Source organism: Hippoglossus hippoglossus, chromosome 1 (assembly GCF_009819705.1).
Source record: "Hippoglossus hippoglossus isolate fHipHip1 chromosome 1, fHipHip1.pri, whole genome shotgun sequence".
Taxonomy (NCBI): domain Eukaryota; kingdom Metazoa; phylum Chordata; class Actinopteri; order Pleuronectiformes; family Pleuronectidae; genus Hippoglossus; species Hippoglossus hippoglossus.
This window is the reverse complement of record NC_047151.1, coordinates 30,348,558-30,373,857: the sequence shown is the minus strand read 5'-3', so window position 1 is coordinate 30,373,857 and position 25,300 is coordinate 30,348,558. Positions and strand designations below refer to the sequence as shown.

At 43.2% G+C, this 25,300-nt stretch overlaps 1 protein-coding gene across 7 annotated transcripts; it reads right to left on the bottom strand.

Moving 5' to 3' along the window:
• Positions 1–7,067: 7,067 nt before the first annotated feature.
• On the bottom strand, positions 7,068–25,085 carry LOC117763698 (CSC1-like protein 2). Of its 7 annotated transcripts, none has more exons than XM_034589104.1 (24): positions 24,818–25,085; positions 20,084–20,298; positions 19,604–19,683; positions 18,945–18,983; positions 17,426–17,516; positions 16,537–16,574; positions 16,015–16,157; positions 15,461–15,512; positions 14,866–14,974; positions 14,695–14,765; positions 14,329–14,409; positions 13,993–14,116; positions 13,264–13,397; positions 12,976–13,113; positions 12,731–12,884; positions 11,415–11,521; positions 11,139–11,225; positions 10,987–11,052; positions 10,570–10,732; positions 10,313–10,418; positions 8,972–9,139; positions 8,689–8,804; positions 8,519–8,610; positions 7,068–8,253 (listed from the first exon to the last, which is right to left on the bottom strand). In XM_034589104.1, the coding sequence occupies exons 2-24, from the start codon at positions 20,273–20,275 to the stop codon at positions 8,133–8,135; spliced, it is 2,472 nt and encodes an 823-aa protein (XP_034444995.1). In that variant the 5' UTR covers positions 20,276–20,298; positions 24,818–25,085; the 3' UTR covers positions 7,068–8,132. The 7 variants fall into 7 exon arrangements, with proteins under 7 accessions (XP_034444995.1, XP_034444949.1, XP_034444957.1 ...); XM_034589058.1 differs by having other exon boundaries at positions 7,068–8,256; positions 8,527–8,610; XM_034589066.1 differs by having other exon boundaries at positions 7,068–8,256; positions 8,527–8,610; positions 20,084–20,302; positions 24,820–25,085.
• Positions 25,086–25,300: the final 215 nt, after the last annotated feature.

Here is a 25,300-nt window from a genome sequence, read left to right as displayed (position 1 = left end):
TCAGTGACTATATAAAGAGGATCAGTGACTGTATATAAAGACCATCAGTGACTGTATATAAAGATGATCAGTGACTGTATATAAAGACCATCAGTGACTGTATATAAAGATCATCAGTGACTGTATATAAAGAGGATCAGTGACTGTATATAAAGATGATCAGTGACTGTATATAAAGAGGATCAGTGACTGTATATAAAGACCATCAGTGACTGTATATAAAGATGATCAGTGACTGTATATAAAGAGGATCAGTGACTGTATATAAAGACCATCAGTGACTGTATATAAAGATGATCAGTGACTGTATATAAAGATGATCAGTGACTGTATATAAAGACCATCAGTGACTGTATATAAAGATGATCAGTGACTGTATATAAAGACCATCAGTGACTGTATATAAAGATCATCAGTGACTGTATATAAAGAGGATCAGTGACTGTATATAAAGACCATCAGTGACTGTATATAAAGAGGATCAGTGACTGTATATAAAGACCATCAGTGACTGTATATAAAGACCATCAGTGACTGTATATAAAGAGGATCAGTGACTGTATATAAAGACCATCAGTGACTGTATATAAAGATGATCAGTGACTGTATATAAAGATGATCAGTGACTGTATATAAAGACCATCAGTGACTGTATATAAAGAGGATCAGTGACTGTATATAAAGATGATCAGTGACTGTATATAAAGACCATCAGTGACTGTATATAAAGAGGATCAGTGACTGTATATAAAGATGATCAGTGACTGTATATAGACCAGTGACTGTATATAAAGATGATCAGTGACTGTATATAAAGATCAGTGACTGTATATAAAGAGGATCAGTGACTGTATATAAAGACGATCAGTGACTGTATATAAAGATGATCAGTGACTGTATATAAAGAGGATCAGTGACTGTATATAGACCAGTGACTGTATATAAAGATGATCAGTGACTGTATATAAAGATCAGTGACTGTATATAAAGAGGATCAGTGACTGTATATAAAGATCAGTGACTGTATATAAAGACGATCAGTGACTGTATATAAAGATGATCAGTGACTGTATATAAAGATGATCAGTGACTGTATATAAAGATCAGTGACTGTATATAAAGAGGATCAGTGACTGTATATAAAGATGATCAGTGACTGTATATAAAGATGATCAGTGACTGTATATAAAGATCAGTGACTGTATATAAAGAGGATCAGTGACTGTATATAAAGAGGATCAGTGACTGTATATAAAGATGATCAGTGACTGTATATAAAGACCATCAGTGACTGTATATAAAGACCATCAGTGACTGTATATAAAGATGATCAGTGACTGTATATAAAGATGATCAGTGACTGTATATAAAGACCATCAGTGACTGTATATAAAGAGGATCAGTGACTGTACATAAAGACCATCAGTGACTGTACATAAAGATGATCAGTGACTGTATATAAAGATGATCAGTGACTGTATATAAAGACCATCAGTGACTGTATATAAAGATGATCAGTGACTGTACATAAAGATGATCAGTGACTGTATATAAAGATGATCAGTGACTGTATATAAAGATGATCAGTGACTGTATATAAAGACGATCAGTGACTGTATATAAAGACGATCAGTGACTGTATATAAAGATGATCAGTGACTGTATATAAAGACCGTCAGTGACTGTATATAAAGACCATCAGTGACTGTATATAAAGACGATCAGTGACTGTATATAAAGATGATCAGTGACTGTATATAAAGATGATCAGTAACTGTATATAAAGATGATCAGTGACTGTATATAAAGAGGATCAGTGACTGTATATAAAGATGATCAGTGACTGTATATAGACCAGTGACTGTATATAAAGATGATCAGTGACTGTATATAAAGATCAGTGACTGTATATAAAGAGGATCAGTGACTGTATATAAAGACGATCAGTGACTGTATATAAAGATGATCAGTGACTGTATATAAAGAGGATCAGTGACTGTATATAGACCAGTGACTGTATATAAAGAGGATCAGTGACTGTATATAAAGACGATCAGTGACTGTATATAAAGATGATCAGTGACTGTATATAAAGATGATCAGTGACTGTATATAAAGATCAGTGACTGTATATAAAGATGATCAGTGACTGTATATAAAGATGTTCAGTGACTGTATATAAAGAGGATCAGTGACTGTATATAAAGAGGATCAGTGACTGTATATAAAGAGGATCAGTGACTGTATATAAAGAGGATCAGTGACTGTATATAAAGACCATCAGTGACTGTATATAAAGACCATCAGTGACTGTATATAAAGACCATCAGTGACTGTATATAAAGATGATCAGTGACTGTATATAAAGACCATCAGTGACTGTATATAAAGACCATCAGTGACTGTATATAAAGACCATCAGTGACTGTACATAAAGACGATCAGTGACTGTACATAAAGATGATCAGTGACTGTATATAAAGATGATCAGTGACTGTATATAAAGACCATCAGTGACTGTATATAAAGATGATCAGTGACTGTACATAAAGATGATCAGTGACTGTATATAAAGATGATCAGTGACTGTATATAAAGACGATCAGTGACTGTATATAAAGACGATCAGTGACTGTATATAAAGATGATCAGTGACTGTATATAAAGACCGTCAGTGACTGTATATAAAGACCATCAGTGACTGTATATAAAGACGATCAGTGACTGTATATAAAGACGATCAGTGACTGTATATAAAGACCATCAGTGACTGTATATAAAGACCATCAGTGACTGTATATAAAGACCATCAGTGACTGTATATAAAGACCATCAGTGACTGTATATAAAGACGATCAGTGACTGTATATAAAGACCATCAGTGACTGTATATAAAGACGATCAGTGACTGTATATAAAGACGATCAGTGACTGTATATAAAGATGATCAGTGACTATATAAAGACGATCAGTGACTGTATATAAAGACCATCAGTGACTGTATATAAAGACCATCAGTGACTGTATATAAAGACGATCAGTGACTGTATATAAAGACGATCAGTGACTGTATACAAAGACGGTCAGTGACTGTATGTAAAGACCGTCAGTGACTGTATGTAAAGACCATCAGTGACTGTATATAAAGACCATCAGTGACTGTATATAAAGACCATCAGTGACTGTATATAAAGACCATCAGTGACTGTATATAAAGACCATCAGTGACTGTATATAAAGACCATCAGTGACTGTATATAAAGAGGATCAGTGAGGGTATATAAAGAGGATCAGTGAGGGTATATAAGACACGACCTGTAATTTGGACAGTATTTTCAGTGCCAGGTTCAGGTAATGCTTCGTTCATCCAAACTCACAAGAACAAACTGGACAGATGAAGTAAGTTTTTATTGATCAAGTAACATAAATAGGACAAATGTTTCACTGTACATAGAACCTGGAAAGCAAAGTAAAAATAAAGTGTCACATTAATAAATTAAATGCATGAAATGGACCAGTTGACGTTAGCTCGGAGTCGGTACGACGAGACGCTGAGTTGTGTTCATCTCCGATGACGACGGTGCAGTTCCATGAATATTTACACACATTTTTTACATGTTTTCAGGTTCAGTAGCTTTCAGCTCTTCACATTCTTATTTTCAAACAATTCAGTAAGTTCAGCAACAATTTAAAAAACTACCAAAAGCAAAAAGCAGCGGCTGATTATTAAAAACCTTTAGTTACATGTTACAACAGCATCGTCACAGCTATCGACGTTTCTTTAACATGTTTTCAGTATCAAATACTTCAGTCAGTTACAAAAATATCACACACTTTTTTTACACCAGCGTCTTCACTTCATAACATCGAGACGTCAGTGAACGCAGCAGCTCTCAACCTTCAGCTCAGCTCCTCAGAACCAGATCAAACCAGACTGAACCAGATCAAACCGGACTGAACCAGATCAAACCGGACTGAGCCAGATCAAACCGGACTGAGCCAGATCAAACCATGCGAGACTCTTTTGGCCTGGAATTCTGGAGGTTTTTCTTGAAAGGGGCTATATACATGTTTTTACGAGAGCTACATAGCTAATGTTAGCATTAGCAGCCCACTAATCTATCAACCGATGTCTCCAGAGGTGAAACAACACCAACATTAACTTTTGTTTTCTTCACTTTCTATCACTTCTTCTCTACTGAAGTTAGCATGTTAGCGTGTTATAACCTCTGGTCCGTGGTCAGAGAACATCGTCACCAGAGGATCCCTCAGATCGTTTAGAATTCAAAGAACAGTCGCATCTGCAGATCTGAATTCTCACGTGATTTGAATATTTAAACAAAAAATGACAAGAATCAGATTGATTTCAGTCACAGTTCCTGAACTTTCATTACGAGTTTCACTCACTAGATGTTCAGGAGCTTTTGACCATATTATGTGTTCTTCATTCAGATATGAACCACCCTGAAATGATCAGAAAAATAAACATCTACACTTCACTGCTTATTCCATCTGCTGCTGAAGCTCGTGTGATATGATCAAAAGCTCCAGAACAGCTACTGAATGGACATTCGAGCAATGTTCTGCTAAATTTAAGTCTGATTTCAAGATTGTCAGAAAACGTTCAGATTATCTCGCAACTGAATCTCTAGCAGACGAGAGATTTCTGTGGATTTACAGTCTGATCACTGAGCTGAAACTCCAGACTGAGAGCTGCTGGACCTCCGGTCTCAGATCCAATGTGACTCTCCATCAGTTTCACTGTCACGTGCATACAATCACGGCCGGAGCGCCTGAGAGACGCCGGCTGGAAGTGAAGAGGAAACTAAAATAATTCTACATCCTCTGGACACAAATGCTGCAGGTTCTCCGGCGTGTAGCACCAGACTATAACTAACATCCTGGTGGCTACAGCTTTCATAGTCCAGCCCTGTGTCTCACGCGCACGCACACGCACACGCACGCACACACAGCAGAACATGACGAAAATTTTAATGAGAAACAAAAACTGATGTAAACATTATTGTAGGAAAACCAACATCCTGAGACTTTCGTTGTCGGCATGTCGCTGCACTGAAGCTTAAGTTTTTGTTATTCTGTCGGTTCTTGCATCGCCTCCTAATGACGCCATGTCAGCATCCTTTTCCTGTTGCCAAGGCAACCAATAATGTCCCCCCCATCCAAACATCATACTTGCTTTTAATCTACACAAACATTTACACAATGACTGTGTCATTACTTATGTATTTAATTGTACTGCAATTAATGAAGTTGACCACTAGGGTTTAAATCAGATATGAATCATCAGAGGACACCAGGAAGTATCGACTTAGATCAGCAACAGTCGTCTTCTAGTAAGAGGACCTCAAGCACAAGACATAGTTTAATGGACTTGAATTATACCAATTGAAAAATAAATGTTAAAGCTGAGGTGAGGATATGGATGCATGAATCACACTTCATTTCCCATGATGCCACTGGATCAAGTCTTTCATGAGAGCCTAACTTGCCTTGACCCGTTTGGTCTGTTTTAGTTTTTCCTAAACCAACAAGAGTCAGCACATCATTAGCTAATATACTTATTTCTTAGTTTAGTCCTTCCAACATTACCCATGACAGAGTTAGCTAGCTGTAGTTTCAAGAAACTCATGGGACTACTCATGGAGCAAATATTAATTTCGGTCGCTAACTAACGAAAATGTGCTGGTGACGGTCGTCATTTCATTACTATAATTACTTTACATTTATATCTGACTTGTTCTTCAATGCTCTGAAGAACAAAGGTTGGTGTAGCAACCATGAGTACGTGACTGTGTAGATAAAAGCAAGTATAAGAGCGTCAAGCATACTTCACTGTATAAAAGACCAAGCAAATACCAGATGCTGATTGGATGACAGATGTCCATTAGAAATTTGTATAGGGAAATCTAGAAACATGTTTTTTATAGAAATCAAGTGAAAGCTGAGATCATGAGGATGAAGTGAACATGAGAAGAGACAATCGACTAAACGTGAACAATCGGACGAAGCCTAATATCAGATCAGGAAGGAAGTGATGACAAACAATCAAAAGATTCTGTATCAACAACGTTTCAGTCAATTCTCAAACTGATGAACATTTACATTTTCTTGATGTTTGATAATTCAATGTCCTTTTAATTAAATTCAGCCACATCACAGATTTTTCTAATCTATGTCCAGGACATGTTTAGCCTAGCTTAGCACAAAGACTGGAAACAGTGAGTTTAGCTCCATCAAAAGAGAAAAAAAAGTAGAATGACAGTTAGCTAGTTCGTTAGCTCAGTCGGTGACAGGGCACTTTGGCTCCACAGTGTTAAACGCATTAACAGTCTGTGAACTGTCCGTCAACCGTGTCTCTATCGATGAGAAGTTTATACTCTGACGGTGCAGCGTAGTGACACAGCTAATAAGCTACGATATCGTTCTCCATTTTGGGCTCTAACGCTTTGTACACAGATCCTCCTTTGGTCAACATCTCAGATTTAAGGGTCAAGTGTTCCAGGTTTTGGTAGCTAGCAAGCTAGCTCGCCACCAAATCCACACAGGAGACAACTGGATTTTGTCGACTAGAGCCAGGGCTGAAAACCTAGACCTTTATGCTAACTGGACCAATACACTAATATTTCAATCTTAATATCAAAGAAGTCTTTGAAAGATGCTAACAAGAAGACACAACGTGTACAACAAGCACATGGTTGGTCTTTTGTACTATGCTAGGCTAAGACATCCTGAACCAAAAGGTGAAAAGACTCAACATCAGGTGACTTTTAGGGTCAAACATGCTTCATGTGAGCCTAACGTGGCGTTTTGGTTACATGGTGATGTTGATGAACCTTTAATTATGAAGGCTGGTGTACGATAAGCTACTGGACACACACACACACACACACACACAAACAAACAAACAAACAGAGTGCACACTTCGAAACACACACAAACAAAAAACTTTTTCCCTTGAGAGTCCTTCCTGACAGCTTCAGGTGTTGAGGATCGACGGTCCGGTTGAAAAGCGCGGCTGTTCCACCTGAACTCAACTACTCAACTGCTGCTGCTGGACATAACAGAGCGTCTTCACAAAGTTCTCCCGCCAATGAAGAGTCTTGATTGCTAAACCTACACAGACACAAACATCCCCGTTCCCTTTGTCTTGTATTCATTATTTAAGGTAGTTCAGGTGAAATCAAAACTGAGGAAGGAAGGAATCCTTGTGTTGAATCCAGTTGTTCGATGGCCGAGAAGTCATCCAACTAAAGCCAGAAGCTTTACGTTCATTCAGCGGGTAGGACGACGTGCTGCTGGGACTGAGTGGAGATCAGGTGCGTTCACTACAGTCCTGTGATGGATGACATCGTTTGGTGGCGATATCTTCAACGCAGACAGCAACATGCAGCACAAGCTTGGCAGATCAAAAAAATCCAAAACTTCCAGGTAATGTGTTGAATGTTCCAGCAAAATCCACAACCGACGGGTTCCATAAAAAGAAAGAGGAGAAAGTGAAAAGGGAAAGGAGGCCGTGATGCGTCTGCATAAGCAAAGCTTCTACCACTACGAGAGATTGGCGAATTATTAGCTCTCCGATACCGGAGGACGGCGACAGCAGAAATTGTTTGGTGGCGTTTACCAGGCCGAGGAAAAAGACAGCGTCAGCTCTGACCCCTGGTAGGAGTCCCTGCGACCCGCGGTGGGATGATGAGTCAAGACACGAGTACGAACAAACAAAGTCCAGCCCAGGCACAAAATTTTAAACCCAGTCCTCAAAACAAAATAAGAAAAACTTTTGGCTTTGTGGTTATGTACAGTGACTTCCTGCGAAACAGTTTGATGTCCACCAAGTTTCTACAGACAAGCAGGACTGGATATTGGCGACCCAGCGCCGGCGTCAAAGGTCAGGGTCAAGTCTTCGAGCAGGGAGGGGGTGGAGCTAACTGTGTCTGTTTGTTTATCTGCGTGTGTGTAGTGATTCACATTAATTCTCCATGTTGTATGGTTGAGGACTCAGCTAGCTCCACCTGCTCCCTTTGGTTCCACCTCCAGCTACTGGCGGACCTCGTTGGCAATCAGACTGTCCTCCCCTGACTGGAAATCCGCCTCGTTTATGCTGTTTCCTCCGTTCAGCAGCTCCTCATCCTGGGACGACCCGCGGTCCTCCTCGCCGCTGCCACCCCCTGGCTCGTCCGAGTTTGGGTCCTGAAGCACCTGGGCGATGTACATCTGCTGCTGCTGCTGCTGCTGTCGGACCAGATAAAACCCCAAGAACCAGGTAAACAAGCAAGGGGAGACAAAACAGAGCTCACAACCTACGATGAAGTTTAAAATATTCAGACTCATTTGCAAAATAATTAAACCTGAGGATTAACCATTATCTGATCGGACCAACAATGCTGGAAGTAGGGGTACTGAGGGGGCTGCAGCACCCCTACTGACAAGGTGCTGTAACTACAATAAACTGGAGATTTAAAACTCCTTCAAACAAACCCCCCACTTGAGTTACTAACGTCTTCTCACCTGAGATTTGGTGACGGGCGAGAACGAGGGACGAGCTGGACGTCCGTTTTCAACAGTGTCTACATCATTCTCCTTGGTGTCGATCTGAGAAAAAGACGCTGAGTGAGACAGTGTCCTGAACAACTACATTTGTGTTTCATTCTCAGTGTTTAGCAGCTGTACCTTGTAGTTGTGAGCACTGAGGTACTTGAAGTGTCCGAAACAGATGTGGGACAGACAGACCACGATGGTGACGATCAGCACCACCAGAGTAAACATGGAGGTCGGTGTCTCAAAACCTGTCACATTAGCATTTGTTAGCACTTTAAATACAGGTCATAACCATCACGACACTTAATCATGGAGCATTTTTTTCATTTTGATCAGGATTTGACTGCTTTGATAAGGTTACCGATTGAGTAGAAAATGTGGCCTAGCGGTTTGTCCAGCAGGGGGCGAGGTTTACCTGTGCGTACAGTAGAGAAGAAGAGTAGCCAGAAGAGGCAGAGGATGGGTGCAGCCACCACCTGGGTGACGGCTCCCGAGTGGATCTTCTTGTCCAGTTTGGACGGCAGGTAGGCGTAGTACATGTTGTATCGGTCCACCAGGTGTTTAAGCAGCATGTACATCAGACCTGCAGGGGGGGCAGGTGAGTCACACAGGTGCTTTAATATACTCTGATTAGACCAGTTACTGCTGACTTGACAAAAACTGCAGAATGGACTGATTTAAAACTCAATAAAACCTGACCTGGACTAATGAGACTGGATCTGGATTCTGACTTCGTTGAATCACACCAGACTCAGGTCACTTTCACACCTGGTTTGGTTCAGAGCTTCAATCTCTTCAGTTCAGTCTGAAGCTAAACATCAGGTGTGAAAGGTTCCTCAGACCAGAAGGTGTTCTGGGTCTGGATCAAACTGAACCATGGTTCTGTTGGTGCATTTGAACTAGTTTGGAGTACTGTAGTACTCTGGAGCACTGATGTACTGTGGAGTACTGAAGTACTGTGGAGTACTGAGGAGTACTCTGGAGCACTGTAGAGTACTGAAGTACTCTGGAGCACTGATGTACTGTGGAGTACTGAAGTACTGTGGAGTACTGAGGAGTACTCTGGAGCACTGTAGAGTACTGAAGTACTCTGGAGCGTTGAAGTACTGTGGAGTACTGAAGTACTGTGGAGTACTCTGGAGCACTGTAGAGTACTGAAGTACTCTGGAGCACTGATGTACTGTGGAGTACTGAAGTACTGTGGAGTACTGAGGAGTACTCTGGAGCACTGTAGAGTACTGAAGTACTCTGGAGCATTGAAGTACTGTGGAGTACTGAAGTACTGTGGAGTACTGAGGAGTACTCTGGAGCACTGTAGAGTACTGAAGTACTCTGGAGCACTGATGTACTGTGGAGTACTGAAGTACTGTGGAGTACTCTGGAGCACTGTAGAATACTGAAGTACTCTGGAGCATTGAAGTACTGTGGAGTACTGAAGTACTCTGGAGCATTGAAGTACTGTGGAGTACTGTGCCTGAAGGTGCTGATGCTGCTAGTGATACCATCATGATGTTACCATTGCAACCAAATGCTTCATTATTTTTCTCTATTAAAAACTGAAAAACTACCCCCCCCCCCCCCCCAACTGACAAAACTTAGATTTATCATAGATTCTGATATGATGTGAATGAAGTTTGATTGCACTGGTTACTAGTATCAGTACATCAGTACTTCAACAGTATTGTAGTACTGACACTGTGAAATATATACTGCTGTTGACTGTGTGATGCTGCTGCAGTGTGTCGTGTTGACTGACCAAAGGGGACGATGATGGGGCAGGTGATGCTGTAGGCCATCACCACCGTGAAGACGTTCATCATCCAGGCGTATGCGGCTCCGAACTGGAACTCATAGGCCTGGTGCTGGAGGGACGACACGTCATGACTTCATCAGTATAGAATCACAGCAGCGCCCCCATGAGGCGGACATGTTCAATAATAACAGACGTGTCTCTACATGTTAACAAAAAGACAGACCTTTCTTCTCATTGTGTTACTACAAACTGATCCTCACCCTCTTGACGTTGCGGCGGTCGGCGGCAGAGCGAGCCAGGCACAGCCGAATCATGTACATGAGTAGACCCGGGATCCTCAACAGGTCCATGGCGTTTCCAATGAACGCAGAGGCGATGACATAATTGACGAAGAAAGCTCCGTTATCAGGCAGGAAGACGCACCTGAAGGGACAAGTTGATCAAAACAAAGATACAGACACTTTTACTTTATTTACCACAAACCATGGAAAACCAGGAGCGTCAATATAAAAAATGGAATCATTAAAAAAAATTATATAAATTTAATTTGGAAATGTATTTGCATTTTAAAAATTCTAGAGAAAAATAGGTTTTATGTTAACTATGTTCAGAAAATTCATTGACTATCAATTTTCAGTGTAATCAAAAACTTGAATGTATAAATGTTCTGGGCTCACTCAAATCTGACTTTAGCATCAGCCAGGAACTTTCTATCGAAGAGCCAACGGAAGAAAACATCCAGACTGAAAAAGACAGATAGAGACGGTTTAGTTCGGACACCAGAGGTCAAAGGTCACGTCAGATTCTTACAGTCTGAACGTTTCATCACCTGCTGAGTCCGAGAGAAGGAAGCAGCAGCACCATGAAGATCAGGAAGGTGTAACATTTGTGCATCGTTGTCCTGTTTTCTCCAGACCTGCAAACATATGAGAGGTCAAATCAGGGTCAAATCAAAGTCTTCACGAAAGACTTGAGATTTGATGTGAGGCAGATGTGATTCGAACTTGTCTTGACCCCTGACCTGAGCCTCTGCTAGTTTTAACACCACAGTGGTAATGTCATGTTTTCGTCCTGACCCTGATGAAGATGATGAAGAAGAAGTTACCTGGTCCAGTGAGCCTCGAAGAACGCAGAGTAATAGACGATGGTTGGCAGCAGAGCAGAGAACGCCCAGAGAAGCAGAGTCGGGAAGAACTGAGTGACGATGGGATTCTGGAGAGAGAGTCAGAGTCAGGCTCCGCCCACACAGACAAGTTTTAATTTCTAAAATCATCACTGTTGCTATGGTTACGCCTAGCGGAGTATTTACAGCCTCTAATTCAGAGACTTGTGTAAACGCTGCTGGTCTCGTTTTAGTTTGAAAACTCCGGGGTTGTGTATTAGTCTGGACGAACAGACGCTGAGACTTGCAATATATTATCAGTAAATTAACATTTTCCACTCTGCCAGTAAAATATTCGGCAACGTACGGGGGTCTCACTGAACGCAGAAGAAGCGTTTGATTGCATAGAATGGAAAGTTTGGGTTTTTTACACTTAAAGAATTTGAAATGCGATTGGCTGTGTCATGTTGTTGTATCATAACCCCCAAGGGGCTGTCGTCATGGTAAATGCTCTCTGTACTTCACATTGGGGGAAGGGCACAAGACAAGGGGCCCCCTGTCGCCCTTGTTACTTGCAATTGCGATCGAACCATTGGCTGAAGCCATTAGAACACTGGGATGAACACTGGTACCCAGCAAGGATGTGTTCTCAGCCCCATGCTCTACACACTGTTCACACACGACTCACAAGGACAACTCCATCCGGAAATGTGCTGACGACACCACAGTCATTGGACTGGTCACCGGCGGCGTGGAAACTGCGTATAGACGTGAGGTGGCCGGTCTGGTGACTTGGTGTGAAGAGAACAATCTCATCCTCAACACTCATCGGCCACTGCTCATCCGTGGGCTCGAGGTGGAGAGGGTGAGCCGCTTCAAATTCCTGGGCGTCTATATGTAAACAATAACTAATGAATGCCCTAATAATAATAAAGGTATCTTTAAAAAAAGAAACAGACTTTTGTAAACGATGACGCCCACGTTCTCTTCCTGATTGGTCCTCATCAGTCACGTGACTCGACTACCAGCGGTGAACACAAAGCGTCGCTAACACTTCCTGTCAGTTACAGTTCCACCTCGTCGTCCCTGCTCTGACTCTTCACCTTCACTGCTCCTCTGTTACTAAGCAACCAACTGCAGAGGAGACAATCTACTTCCTGTTTACACCACATGACCAGTGTACGTGAATGGTCATGTGACGTGTTTTCAGGTGATTTACATTTAAAATGAAAATGCATCAGTGTGGGCGGAGCCTCTGAGCCAGTGGTTCTGCTGACCACCTGCTCAGACCTGTAACACAGCTGCTTGTGGGTTCTTACGTTTAGATACTCGACGGGTTTGGTGACGTTGAACTTGTCCATTGTGGAGATGATGATGGCAGGTGTGGTGAGGAAGAAGAGCAGGAGGAAGAGGATGCAGTTGATGATGAAGCAGCGGATCCACCAGGAGATCCCACCCAGCGACAGATGCTCCCTGCAGGAACAAACCAGCACACAGCATCAGCTGATCTGAAGGGGTTTGTTTGTTCGGTGTGGTGTGAGGTGGGTGGAGCTTGTGGACGTACCAGCGGACGTTCTGCGGGTCAGGTGCGTATGAAACGCTCCAGTTGTGAACGTGAAGAACGTCGCTGAACTGAGAGGATCGTGGCTCCTGTCGACACCGACAACCCTGAACTTGACAGGCGTTAAAATCTTTCAAAATACTGCGGAGAGGAGGTGGAACCAGATGGAGGGGTGGGGTCACAGAAAGAGGCGGGGTAACAGCAATGTTAATATAATTTAATACAAACAAATGATGTAAAGACAAACTAATGAATGAACTACGTGGGGGTTAACATGGGGGCGGGGCTCACATGGCGGTCATGGACTCGTTCTGGAAGGTGACGAAGGCCATGCCCAGCGGTTTGGTGTGGACCTTCTCCTTCTCCTTCCTGTACTCCTCCTTCAGTTTGGACTCTCTCTTCGTGTAGAAGCTCACCGCCTCCTCCTGCACGAAACACATCAGGTTCAGCATGTTAGCACAAACGCTTCGGACTCTCATCCTCATTCAGGTTCTGCATGTTCCTACATGTGAACTATGACCAGCCCTTGACCTGCAGGTGGCGCCAGATGATGGCTGACGGCAGCACTGATAATAAACCTCCTTCTGCACAGACTGACTGCAAATGATGTCATCGCCACAAGATGGCAGCTTTCGTATCTGAGATATTTTAGCTTCACTTTTGTGCAATGGGAGGAAGTGGAGACGTGTCGACCATCTTTATTTACAGTCCAAATTTTCCTTAAAACATAACAGAACTTTCAGAAAACGTGAAGTCATTGTATGTTGGATGAAAAACTGTGGACACTTTGTTTGGAAGTTGGCGTGTGTTAAAATAAAACTTTGAAGAACATGAATATGAGCTGAAACTTGTTCCTCCTGCAGATCTGAACAGAAATGATGAAACTAAAAGTTTAGAAACTGATGTCCACATCTGTCCAGATTCCCTGATACATTTTCTCCTCATGAATCTGAGATGTAGAAGCTGAAGCGTCTGGTTTTCTGCTGTAATGTTATCGCAGCTGAAGCTCAGGAGCGTCACCTCCTCGCAGCCGGTGATGGCGCAGCAGCACAGGTGTCCACAGGGTTTGGGGTTGATCATGGTGGGAACGTGTTCCTTCGCCATCAGGTCGGTGAAGAACTTCTTACTGCGCTCCGTCTTCTTCCTGTAAAACACAAACACACGTCTCATTAAAGCAGCTGCATTGACTGGGATCAGCTCCTGTTTGCAGTGAACTCAGTGATGGACAGACAATCAATGTGATACTGAAGGAAACTTAAAAACATTAAGATTCTACAGGAAGTTCTGCAGACTCAAGCAGGACTCTGAAGAAGCAGACGTTTGGTCGTATCCCAGCATGCACCGGGCCCGTCTCACCTCTCTGCATTCAGAGACATCAGTTTGGCCACGTTGTAGCAGATCCGAGCCTCCAGCACGGTGCAGTTCTCATACGCCTGTCTGCAAACAGAGAGAACGAGCTCAAGCCTCTTCAAGAGTCACTGACGACTTCTTCTTCTTCACCAACAAAACTATATTTTTATATAACACATGTTTTTATTTTGAATAATGCCGCGTTCTTTTAACCTGTCTAGGTTAAACCCAGCCTCTTGCCCAACGTCAGCTGGGTTTGGCTCCACATTATGGATGGGTGTGTCCTATAACCTGCTGTCGTCGTATAATCTATAATTATACATCTGTACTGTTTCCTCATCACCACAGGACGATATGTTCCAGTGAACTTACTCAAAGTGCTGTTTGATCTGACTCTCCTCAGCGTATTTAGAGATGCAGTTAATGAATAAAGTGCGTTTCACCTGCAAGACACAAAACTGGGATTAAACAGTGAACATATGTGAGAGTTGGAGGAGCAGCAGGAATGAGATGTGGCCTCTTCAGTTTCCTGAGGACTCGTACCAGGTCGTCCTCCTTGTAGTGCATCTTGGACGTGTGTCTCCTCATGCTGTAGACGGTCAGGAGCAGATACATGAAGGCAAACGAGGTGTGGAGCCACAGCAGATTGTTCCTGAACAAAACATTGATTTCATTTAAAAACAATATTTTAACATTTAAATCGTTAGTTCAAACCTACAGACTTTCAAATGATGGAGGATTCTTAACTTTGGAGCCAAGCTAACAGTTTCCCTCTGCTTCAAGTCTTTGTGCTAAGCTGTGCTAACAGTTTCCCTCTGCTTCAAGTCTTTGTGCTAAGCTATGCTAATAGTTTCCCTCTGCTTCAAGTCTTTGTGCGAAGCTAGGCTAAACATACAATTATCAGATTAACGCCAGTTTTCTGCTTTGACGTATTTTTGAATTGTTGTTAAGCTCTTGTCATTGAACTCAACAATTCCTGTGCATGTTTCACACTAAAAGCTCCCAAAGGCTCACAGGCCATAAACTCTTCCTTTCTATTCTGGATCTGATAACTAGCAATGATCACATGGTCACATCTGGGCCAATCAGCAGCCCCCGTCTTCCTTAACAACTCCAGCAGCGATGACTGTGGACTCACCCAGACTTAAGGTTGGCTATCGTGGTGCGTCCGAAGCTGTAGGCGTTGTTTTCTGGAAAAAAGACCAGAAGAAGTTTGTCATCAGGAAACACGTTAGAGCTGAAACTGCTCATTTCTTCAGGTGAAGCTCGAAATTAAAATTATATTTTCCTTCCAGAAATCAACAGCGGACAAAACAACCTAAGTTTCCGTAGCAGCAGGAGTTTTCGGTCATATCACATGGTCGGACTGATGAGTGAATCACTACTCTACTGAAACACAGAGCTACACGTCCTGACCACACTGATCCAGGTTCAACTAAAACCACCGTCTACCATCAGACTAACACAGAGCACCTGCCGTTACCTTCTTTAGAAGGAGGTCCGGGTACTCCTTGGCTTAGGAACGCATCTTTACTGATAATTCTGACTAAAACCAACCAGACGAGAACACAGTGAGACACAACTCCAGACCAGAGTCCACAGGTTTCTGTCCGGCTGCTGAGGAAATCTATGAGGTGCGTTTATGTCTTTGTACAGACTGACCTCCAACAGGTGTGGTGCAGGTGTTCTTACCCAGCAGGTCTCCAGAGAAGTTGACGGGCAGGACGATGCCGACGGAGAGGACTCCGACTACGACCAGCAGGCCGATGATGTGGCGCTGGAAGGAAAGGTAGTGAACAGCATCCTCCCCACATTTCTCTCTGATCTCTTCATCCCTGCAGGAGGACCAATCAAAACATGACACTGATGTAAAGTTAAACACACAACATGTAGCTTTCTGCCACCAGGGGGCATCTCAGTCACAACCACAGAGTAAAAAAGATGGACGCCACATCTCCACTTCCTCCAGAAATGAAGCCAAAATATCTCAGATACAACGCTGCCATCTTTTCTCACTTTTTACTCCTCTGACAAACAAAACGCTGACACATGCACAAAGAGGATATAACGCCACCAACAGGCCACCAAAGGAAACGTTACCTTGATAAAAACTACAGGTTTGAATACACAAAGTAAGAAAACGAGTGAGCTACATATAAAACACAGGTCTGCTGATGTTAGATGGGTAAAGTGACGACTGAACCTTTGACTCACTTTATTCTGAAGATGGCCGTCAGCCACGAGCAGAAGCCCTGCAGGTCAGAACACACAAATCAAAGTGAAAATCTCAAACACAAACGTTTTCTACTCATTTCCAGTTGAGTCAGATTAAGGACAGTTTTTGTTTTGTTTCATTTGTTTTTGTGTGGGCGGAGCTTCAGCCGATGACCCATGGTCTCCGGTTGACCTCCTTTCACCTGCTCAGTGTTAAACTGGATTATCATTTATCAGATTAAAAGCAAACAGAAACCTGCTAAACTCCACTTTCACTGGTCCAACACACAACAAACACACACTTTACACAAAACGTCTCAACATGAAGTGACGGACTGACACTGCAGGAAGTGTTGTTCAACTTTATGAACATCAAACTTCATCAGGACCAAATTAAAATGATCATTTCATCAAAGAAGAGCAGCTCCAGTCTTATTCTTCAGTTTACATCTGCACCACCAGAGGGCGCTGCACCATCACCAGAGTGGCATGGTGGTATGGAGGCTCATTACAGCCAAACAAAAGAAAAAGTTTTATTCATCATGAGAATTTATTTTAGTTTGTAAAATCAACATTACAAGATAAATAATCCCAATGTTGACGAAACTTTCAGTTTCCTTGTTTCAGTTTGCTGGTATGTAAACTTTAATTTTACATAATAAACGAAGCAGTAAAGATGTGCATTTATGTTTATATTTTACATAAGGCTATTATTTGTATTCTTATTTCAATGTATATATATTTGTTAAAATATCTGTATCTGAAATGTATAACTCGAGTATCTGTATCAGTGTTTTTGGAACGTGTGTTTCCATTCAGTCACTGGTCACAGTCATGGACGTGCACAGCTCAGTCGATGATGAAGTGGAGAACTGATGAAGGTCCTTACGTTGTCTCTCTGGTCGAAGTCGACGGAGCTGGAGACGGACGTGAGGCGTTCGTAGCGGTCGGGCGTTTCTGAGTGCATTGCCGAGGCAACACTGTGGAGACAGACAGGAAGGAGTCAGGTGACTGTTAGCTGTTAGCATGTAGCCACTGTGACCTTTGACCTCCGCACTGACTGAGGTTAGTTCCTCCGACACGAGACACTGAGGGAGCTAACAGGAAGTAGAATAGATGCTAAAACAGACAGAGCTGTCCACTAAACAGTTCAGATGTGTATCCTGATGTTAACGTGTTTCTTCTGACTCTTCAGCTGCTTCCTTCTCGATGAAGTTGCCACTCAACCAGAGTCAGGAAAAAATGTATTCAACAACTTCTTAAAGTGATTAGTTACGAAAATAATTGAAAGTGAATGAGAACGTAGCAAAGTGAGAATGACGTTAACACTTCATTAATCACGTCTCAGTACGTCTGATGGTTTATATTTCACTGTGTGTGTGTGTGTGTGTGTGTGTTAAACATTGCTAACCATACCAGTCACCAACATTTCCACCGATAGAAGTTGGATGACGTGCGTAGCTTTCTGAGCGGCCATCTTGGGTTTTGATGTTGACTAGGAACTCACCACATTCTGTACTTTAGAAGAGCTCATATGTCGGATTAGCTAACATGCTAACTAGCACGTCACGTGGTTACAACTCACTGAGCTACAAACACAAACTGTTACCTTTTCACCGGCTCATAGTTATCTCTGTCTCGTCTTCGGCTGAGTTAACATTCAAGTGGAGAGAAGTGTGGAGCAGTGTTAGCATCAAATCTGTTAGCATTGCATCAGTTAGCATCACATAACAGAGACTGATCCAGAGCCTGTTTCTTCACTCAAATACCCAGGTCAGTTTCATGGGGTATGGGGGGTGACTGGTGCCACAGATGAGCCTTTTCATGACGGATAAAGAACCAATCAGTAAGAGAATGGCGGCATGTGCGTCATCGTTTTCATCGAAGTAAGACGAGGAAGTGACGTATTAACTCATCTGCAGAGATCATGTGATGAAGTCTGCAGATGATACAGAGGCTCTCACTCGGCCTTCTGCGTTCACACATGTACGTCCTCCTGAGAAAGTGCGGAGAATCTCCGGAGTTAAGTGCATTCAGTTTTTATTCTGTTAATCTGTAATTACACAACAAACACACACGTGTTTCAGTTTAATGTTGTGTGTTGGATGAAACAGAAGAGCTGGTACAGGTGAACGCAACAGTTTCATCCCTGCCTGTAGGGGGAAGCACAGCCACTCTACACTGTCAATCTTATATTCGTGACAAGATTGGCATTTCATTAATACACAACATCGATTTGGTGAGTGGCACAAATAACCCCCCATACTAAAACACACACACATGGAAATGAAGAAGGAGGAGGAGGAGTTGTGTTAGTACACCAATCAGAGAGCAGAACCCTGTTAATGAAACCAGAAGAAGAGGAAGATGTTAGCAGGAAAACCAAACACGGAGAAGCAGCAACATACTATTCCCGTTCCTCCACGTTGCTGAAACGCTTCTTTAGTCTTCAGGACGAGAAACAGAAAGAAAACAAAATGCTGCTGTGAGAGAGAAACGTTGCTGAGAGGACGACAACACAACAGCAACACAACAGCAACACAAACTCTGACGGTTCATACAGAAGAAGAATCCAACAACAGTCAGAATAGACCTGACATCTGTCAACTGTGTTTAAGAGAGGCTTCACCAGAAACCTTCACAACTGCAGTTCAACAACACGACTGTGTTCACGTACATTTAATCTGACTGATCACACAGAAAGTCAGAGAACTGAAGGTCTAACGTTTTAAAGTGCTAACAAACTAAAGGACTAACTGAGTAGAGATCTGAAGGACTCAAGGTCAAACATTGTAAAGCACTGATGGACAAAAGGTCAAACAGACTAGAGCACCGAGGATCTAAAGGACAAACTGTCTAAAGAACCTTCGTCCTGAAGAACAGAATAAAGGACTAATGTTCTAAATAACTGAAAGACTGAAGGTCTGAACTAACAATCTCCAACTTGTCTTCTGACTGACATGGACAGACACCACTGAAGAGGGATCTGGCATCTGGACCATGAGACCTTTATGAGGTCCAGGACTGTTTCTCACCTCCACATTTTGGAAATTTGAAAACTGTTTACCTGTCGGCGTCGGTGACCAGCGCCAGGCGGCCATAGTCCCACGCAACTTTCCGCAGAATAGAAAAGACAAAGAGCAGCACCTGGAGAGAAAGACAAAGACTTCCTGTCAGACGTCTCATGGTGGCCGAGATGTCAAAGGTCACAGAAACACAATATAACGAATTGTCGACTTTCACGGTCGACAGGAACAGCAAAACAGCAGCTCCCACAATGCAACACTGTTTTCACTCCATCTGCATCAGTATCACTTGAGTGACACAACACACGACTGTTAAACATGTGCAGATGGATTTCACGTCGCCATGACGACAGCTGTGTTTTACTAACTTTCTGTACGTTTGTCAGACCTGAACCTGAAGTCATCTTTGATCACACAGAACTACCATGTTTCTCCTCTGGCTCTGGGGGGGTGCGTGTGTGTGTGTGTGTGCGTGTGTGTGTGTGTGTGTGTGTGTGTGTGTGGTGGCGGCAGTGACTCACCAGGAAGCACATGAAGTCCAGGGCGAGCACGGTGGGCACTCCTCCGAACGACAGCCCCTGCAGCACCGTGCTGCGGATACGAGCAGAGTAACAGTAATCTTTGGACTCGCTGTTAGCCGAGCAGTTATCCTGACCGCCACACGTCTGGCCGCCGCCAAATATCGCCATGGTAACGATCAGCACTCTGAGCATGCTCACTGCAGCATTGTTGCTGAGAACCTGAGGGAGGAGAACTTCATCAGCAACATGTTACAGAGAGAAGTTGTAAACCGTCAATATGACTAAAAGTAGAACATATGTATTTATATTATTTATTGGATTATATTATTGCTATTGTTATTATTTTGTTTGGGAGTTCTTTATTTTTATCTGAAATAATATTTAATCTGCATTTTCCTGTTGTAGCAGCTCCATATTTTACTTCAAATCATTTTTCACTTTAATTAAAATCTTGATGTGAAGTTAAAGTATTATTTTTATCTTGAGGTTGAAAGGATGAAAAAAATCATTAAACTTTTCATCAGTTTCTTTTTCTGCATCAAGTAAAAATAATCAGTTGAAGGACCTGTTCATGTTCGTTGGATGATAATTCCAACGATAACGTTGGACAGAGTGAAGCAGCATTACTGATCAGCAGCAGGGGAAACAAACATGGCCGCCTTACTTCAGCATGGAATGACTACATTTCCCAGCATGCCTCAGCTGCAGCAGCAGACAGCTTCCTCCCTCTGTGACCTACTGATCCCGTTGCCATGACTGCAGCTCCTGACCCAGTTTTTACACCTCAGCGGACGTTTGTCACGAAACACAAGTGACGGAGCTGCAGTCTGTGACATCATCATTACATCCCTGACTTGAAACAAAGCCTGATCCCCCCCCCCTCGTATTTAAAAGTTTATCTGGAACAAAGTGTTTTAACGAAGATTCTCTTCACGTCTTTGTTAATCCAACGATCATGGTTTGTTGCTGTGGAGACAGTAGATGATGGTAAATGTATTTATTTAACAGCTTTACTCTACATGTCACATCCACTCACACAGTTGAGCTGTTACTGTTTATTCTGTCCTTTGAACCTGTGGGGGGGGGGGGGGGGGTACAGCACTACCACACACAGCCACCAGGGGCAGTTCAGATACCTCAGCATGCGGAGTCCAGGGATCAAATCACCAACACTCTGGTTAATGGACCACCCGCTCTACCTCCTGAGCCACAGCTCAGTTTCACCTCCACCACTGTTCTCATCTTCTTCATCTGCAAGTCGACAGAGGCTGAGATGGATTAGCCCATTAGCAAACGTACAAATGCTAAATATACTACATGTGATTTTGTTTAACCTGTGGGACTCTACGTCCATTTGTTCAGTTTTAGGATCAATGTTTGGTTATGAAGTTTACAGATTAGTAACCCAATAGAAGCTCCGCCCACTGACCAATCAATTCATTTGAAACATGACATCAGTGTTCTTAGAGGATCCCGTCGAGCTCCTATAAAAACATCCTGCGTCTCTTTTGTTCTGGATGTTTGTTCTCCTCGGATTTTTATTAAACAACAGGTTGATCCTCGTTGTGAAATATGAGGATCTGCTGTCAGTCAAACTTCTCCATCTCTGTGATTGGCCATATGCAGTAAGCCCCGCCCCTTTTATGTACGCGCTCCTGATTTTTTTGCCTGTGATGGGCTTGTCGACCAATGGGAGCACAGCTCTGTGCAGGATGTGACAACAGGTTTATGAATGTAATGATGTTGCTGGATCGACAAGGTGGAAACGAGAAAAGACAGAACCATCAGACACACTGTTTATTTACATTCTTGTCCTTGTCCCAGGAAGTGAGTTGCAAGCGCATGTTGTAAAAGACAGACAATGATTGGTTGAGGAGCAACTTATCATCTGTCGTGCATCTCAAACCCAACAGGGAAGAATCTCTGTGTCGTCTGAGGGACATTCCACCAATCAGCATCATTCACAGAACCCGCCCCCCCCTCGTGGTCATGATGCAGCAGCATGACTCATCTGAATCACACACACACACACACACACACACACACACACACACACACACACACACACACACACACACACACACACACACACACACACACACACACACACACACACACACACACACACACACACGGTGCTAGTGTTTCTCATAGAGCTGCTTCAGTCTGTGGCTGCAGCTCAGATTCACCTGCTCTCATACCACAGAGATCCAGCCGGGGCTGGGCCATAAACTGCCATTCAAAAAACACCAACTTCTCCCATGAAGTAATAAATGTTCCCACGAGTCATTAGGATCTCATTCGCTCAAGTCAATCTTTCATCTCCGGCCCATCTGAAAATATCGGATTAATTCGATATTAGAGCTTAAAGAGCTGCAGGTTTGGGGGCGTGTCTGTTTGATTGACACACAGACTCTCTGATGATTGACAGCCAGCAGTTGAGACTAGAGAGAGAAAACTGGAGATTGTTTGGTTGCCACGGCAGTGATGTCACTAATAAAGAAAATACACTGATACTCTGCTGCTGTTGAAACAGTGAGTGAGACTGAGGACGACAGAAAGAACGATGTCTGAATTAAAAAAAAGATCTAATTCAAAGGTGGAGGCAAAAAAAGAATCTCTTCACGGTCAGACTGTGAGGGAACACGTTTTATTGAAGGATTATTAAATTCAGAGACATCTGTGATGTCCTCAATCTATTCAATTTAACAGAATTATGTTTTTAAATGATTAAAAGAGGCTCGACATAGAAAGGAAAACATTAATCACACACAGACCTGTCGGCCAATAAACCAGAGTGGTGAGAACTTGTGTTTGGATGGTTCAACACAAAGATCACAGATCTATAGAATCTATATCAGCTGATCAGTCATCATCAGGGGACATCTGAGTCCCTGAACACTCGTTTCCTCCTCATCTCGTCTGTCAGAGCCAGTGGATCCATCCCACTGCATCACCGCAGTATTTAAACATTTAGAGCAATCGGACCGATGACTTCACACATCAGTGGATCCTAATTTCTGCTGTTTTTAGAGGTGGTAGTGACATTTGTAAATCCGAATTAGGAAACATTAGGACAGAGGTTGCTGGGGGAGTGTCAAGGAGCTCCTCGACGGAAAGATGGTGGGTGTGGATGATATTAACCCTGAGATGCTGAAGGTTCTAGACAATGTTTTCAATGTCATGTGGAGGTCGGGGACCTGTGAACGAGCAGAGTGGTGGTGTTGGAGGTTGTGCTCAGAGAGAACTGGTGATCAAACCAGATAACGACCTCGATGTGGAACTCGAACTAATGGGGGGGCACTTGGAGAAAGTGGCGTGTTCCTCAGGCAGTGTGGTGGTGGTGGTTGTTTAATAACCACAGTAAACTGTAATAATTAATAAATCACCAAAACATTTCAAGGACGTTTCCTCTCTGAGTCTGAAGCGTCATGTGTTTGTTGTTTCCTTCGATCTGTTAGTTCTGGTTTCACGTTGTAGTTTAGGGACGAAAGAATCGAGTCTGACAAACGTACGTCCTGTCGTCATCACCTATGTGGGCGGGGTCTACCTATACTTTACTCTGATTGGTTTGAAGACGGAGCCTGAAGTGGGCGTGTTGTCGGGTGGGGGGGGAATAGTCTTTCTGTTTGAATGGAGAACATGAATGAAGCTTCATTTAGTTGCCATGGTAACATGATGATGTATCACTAGCAGCTTCAGTACTCCACAGTACTACAATACTACACAGTACTACAGAAGTACTACAGTACTACAGTACACTAGTTCAAATGCACCAAGTGAACGTCCTCGTGGTTCAAACATTATATCGTCGGAGGTGAAGACTGCAGCTGCTTCCTCTTCCTCTTCTTCTATTGTTTAATTCTGTCTCTACTTCCTGTGATTGGTCCAAAAGTCCAAACCAACAGAACCAGGTTCAGTTGGATCCAGACCCAGAACTCCTCTTCTGCTCTGAGGAACCTTTCACACCTGATGTTCAGCTTCAGACTGAACCAGATGTGAAAGTTGAGGAGTTGAATGTTTTATTTTATTTTTCTGGTTTACATGAAACATCATCTCACATGTTTAACTACGTTTTTATTCATTGATACATTTCAGGTGAAAATCCTTCAAGTTAAAACTGATCTTTACGACTAAACGTTCTTATTTTTATATTAATTAGAGTCTGTGATTCATAATTAGCATCAACCTCTTTCATCGCTCATTAAGAATTATTATTATTGATGAAACAGTGATTGTGGATGAGAGGTTCGTTGAAGCTGCAGGAACAAGGGATCATGGGAATAAGGAAAGATGGAGCTGCGGCCCTGCAGGCCCTGCAGGCCCGGACCGACACCAGCCGCACCAGCGACAGATGCTCTGCACGTTAACCCGGGACACAGGGCGGAGACTGACCCGGGTTAAATGCGCTGCTGTTAAAACCACATTATAGCTGCCGACGCACGCACGCACACACACGCACAGCTAGATGCGTCCTCTGCGCACACATTACATAACCCCCCCCCCCCCCACACACACACACACACACAGACACACACACACACACACACACACACACCAGCGGAGCCTCTGGATGATGCTGCCCGGGCTGCAGCCGCCGACAGGCCGCGGCTGCAGCCTCAGCTGCGGCCTGTCGGCGGCTCATCCTGCCGCTGAGCAGATCCAACAAAGCCGCCTTATGATAAACCGCAGAATAAAGCTGGTAATAAATAAACCAATTAGAATAAAGCCGGTACCTGAGCCTCCTCTTCCTCCTCCTCCTCCTCTTCCTCCTCCTCCGCTCAATGGAGAGATTTCGCCGGAGAAAAACGTTAAATCCTCACTGATGCGCCTCCGTCGACAAACGAGCTGCTTCAGGCCGAGCGCCGAGCGCCGAGCACCGGGACTCGGAGCGACTCTTCGCCGAGGAGCGTGTGTCTCCGCCGGCCGCTTCAGACGCTGCGGGCCGCTGCTGCTCCGCCGGTGTCGGTGTCAAAATGGAGCAGGTGTCCCCGAGAGGAGGGAGGAGCTGCTGCTGCACCGCGCCACCGACAGGGGGCGCCAGCACCGCAGCTCCGGGTCTGAAAGAGAAGGATAAATCATGTGATGAAAGTGTGCGATCATTAATCTACAGCTTATGTTCAAAGACGAGAAATAATGCGTCATAATAATAATCATTATTATGTATTGGAAAATTGAATAAAATGGAATAATATGATTGTAAAACAGATCATATTA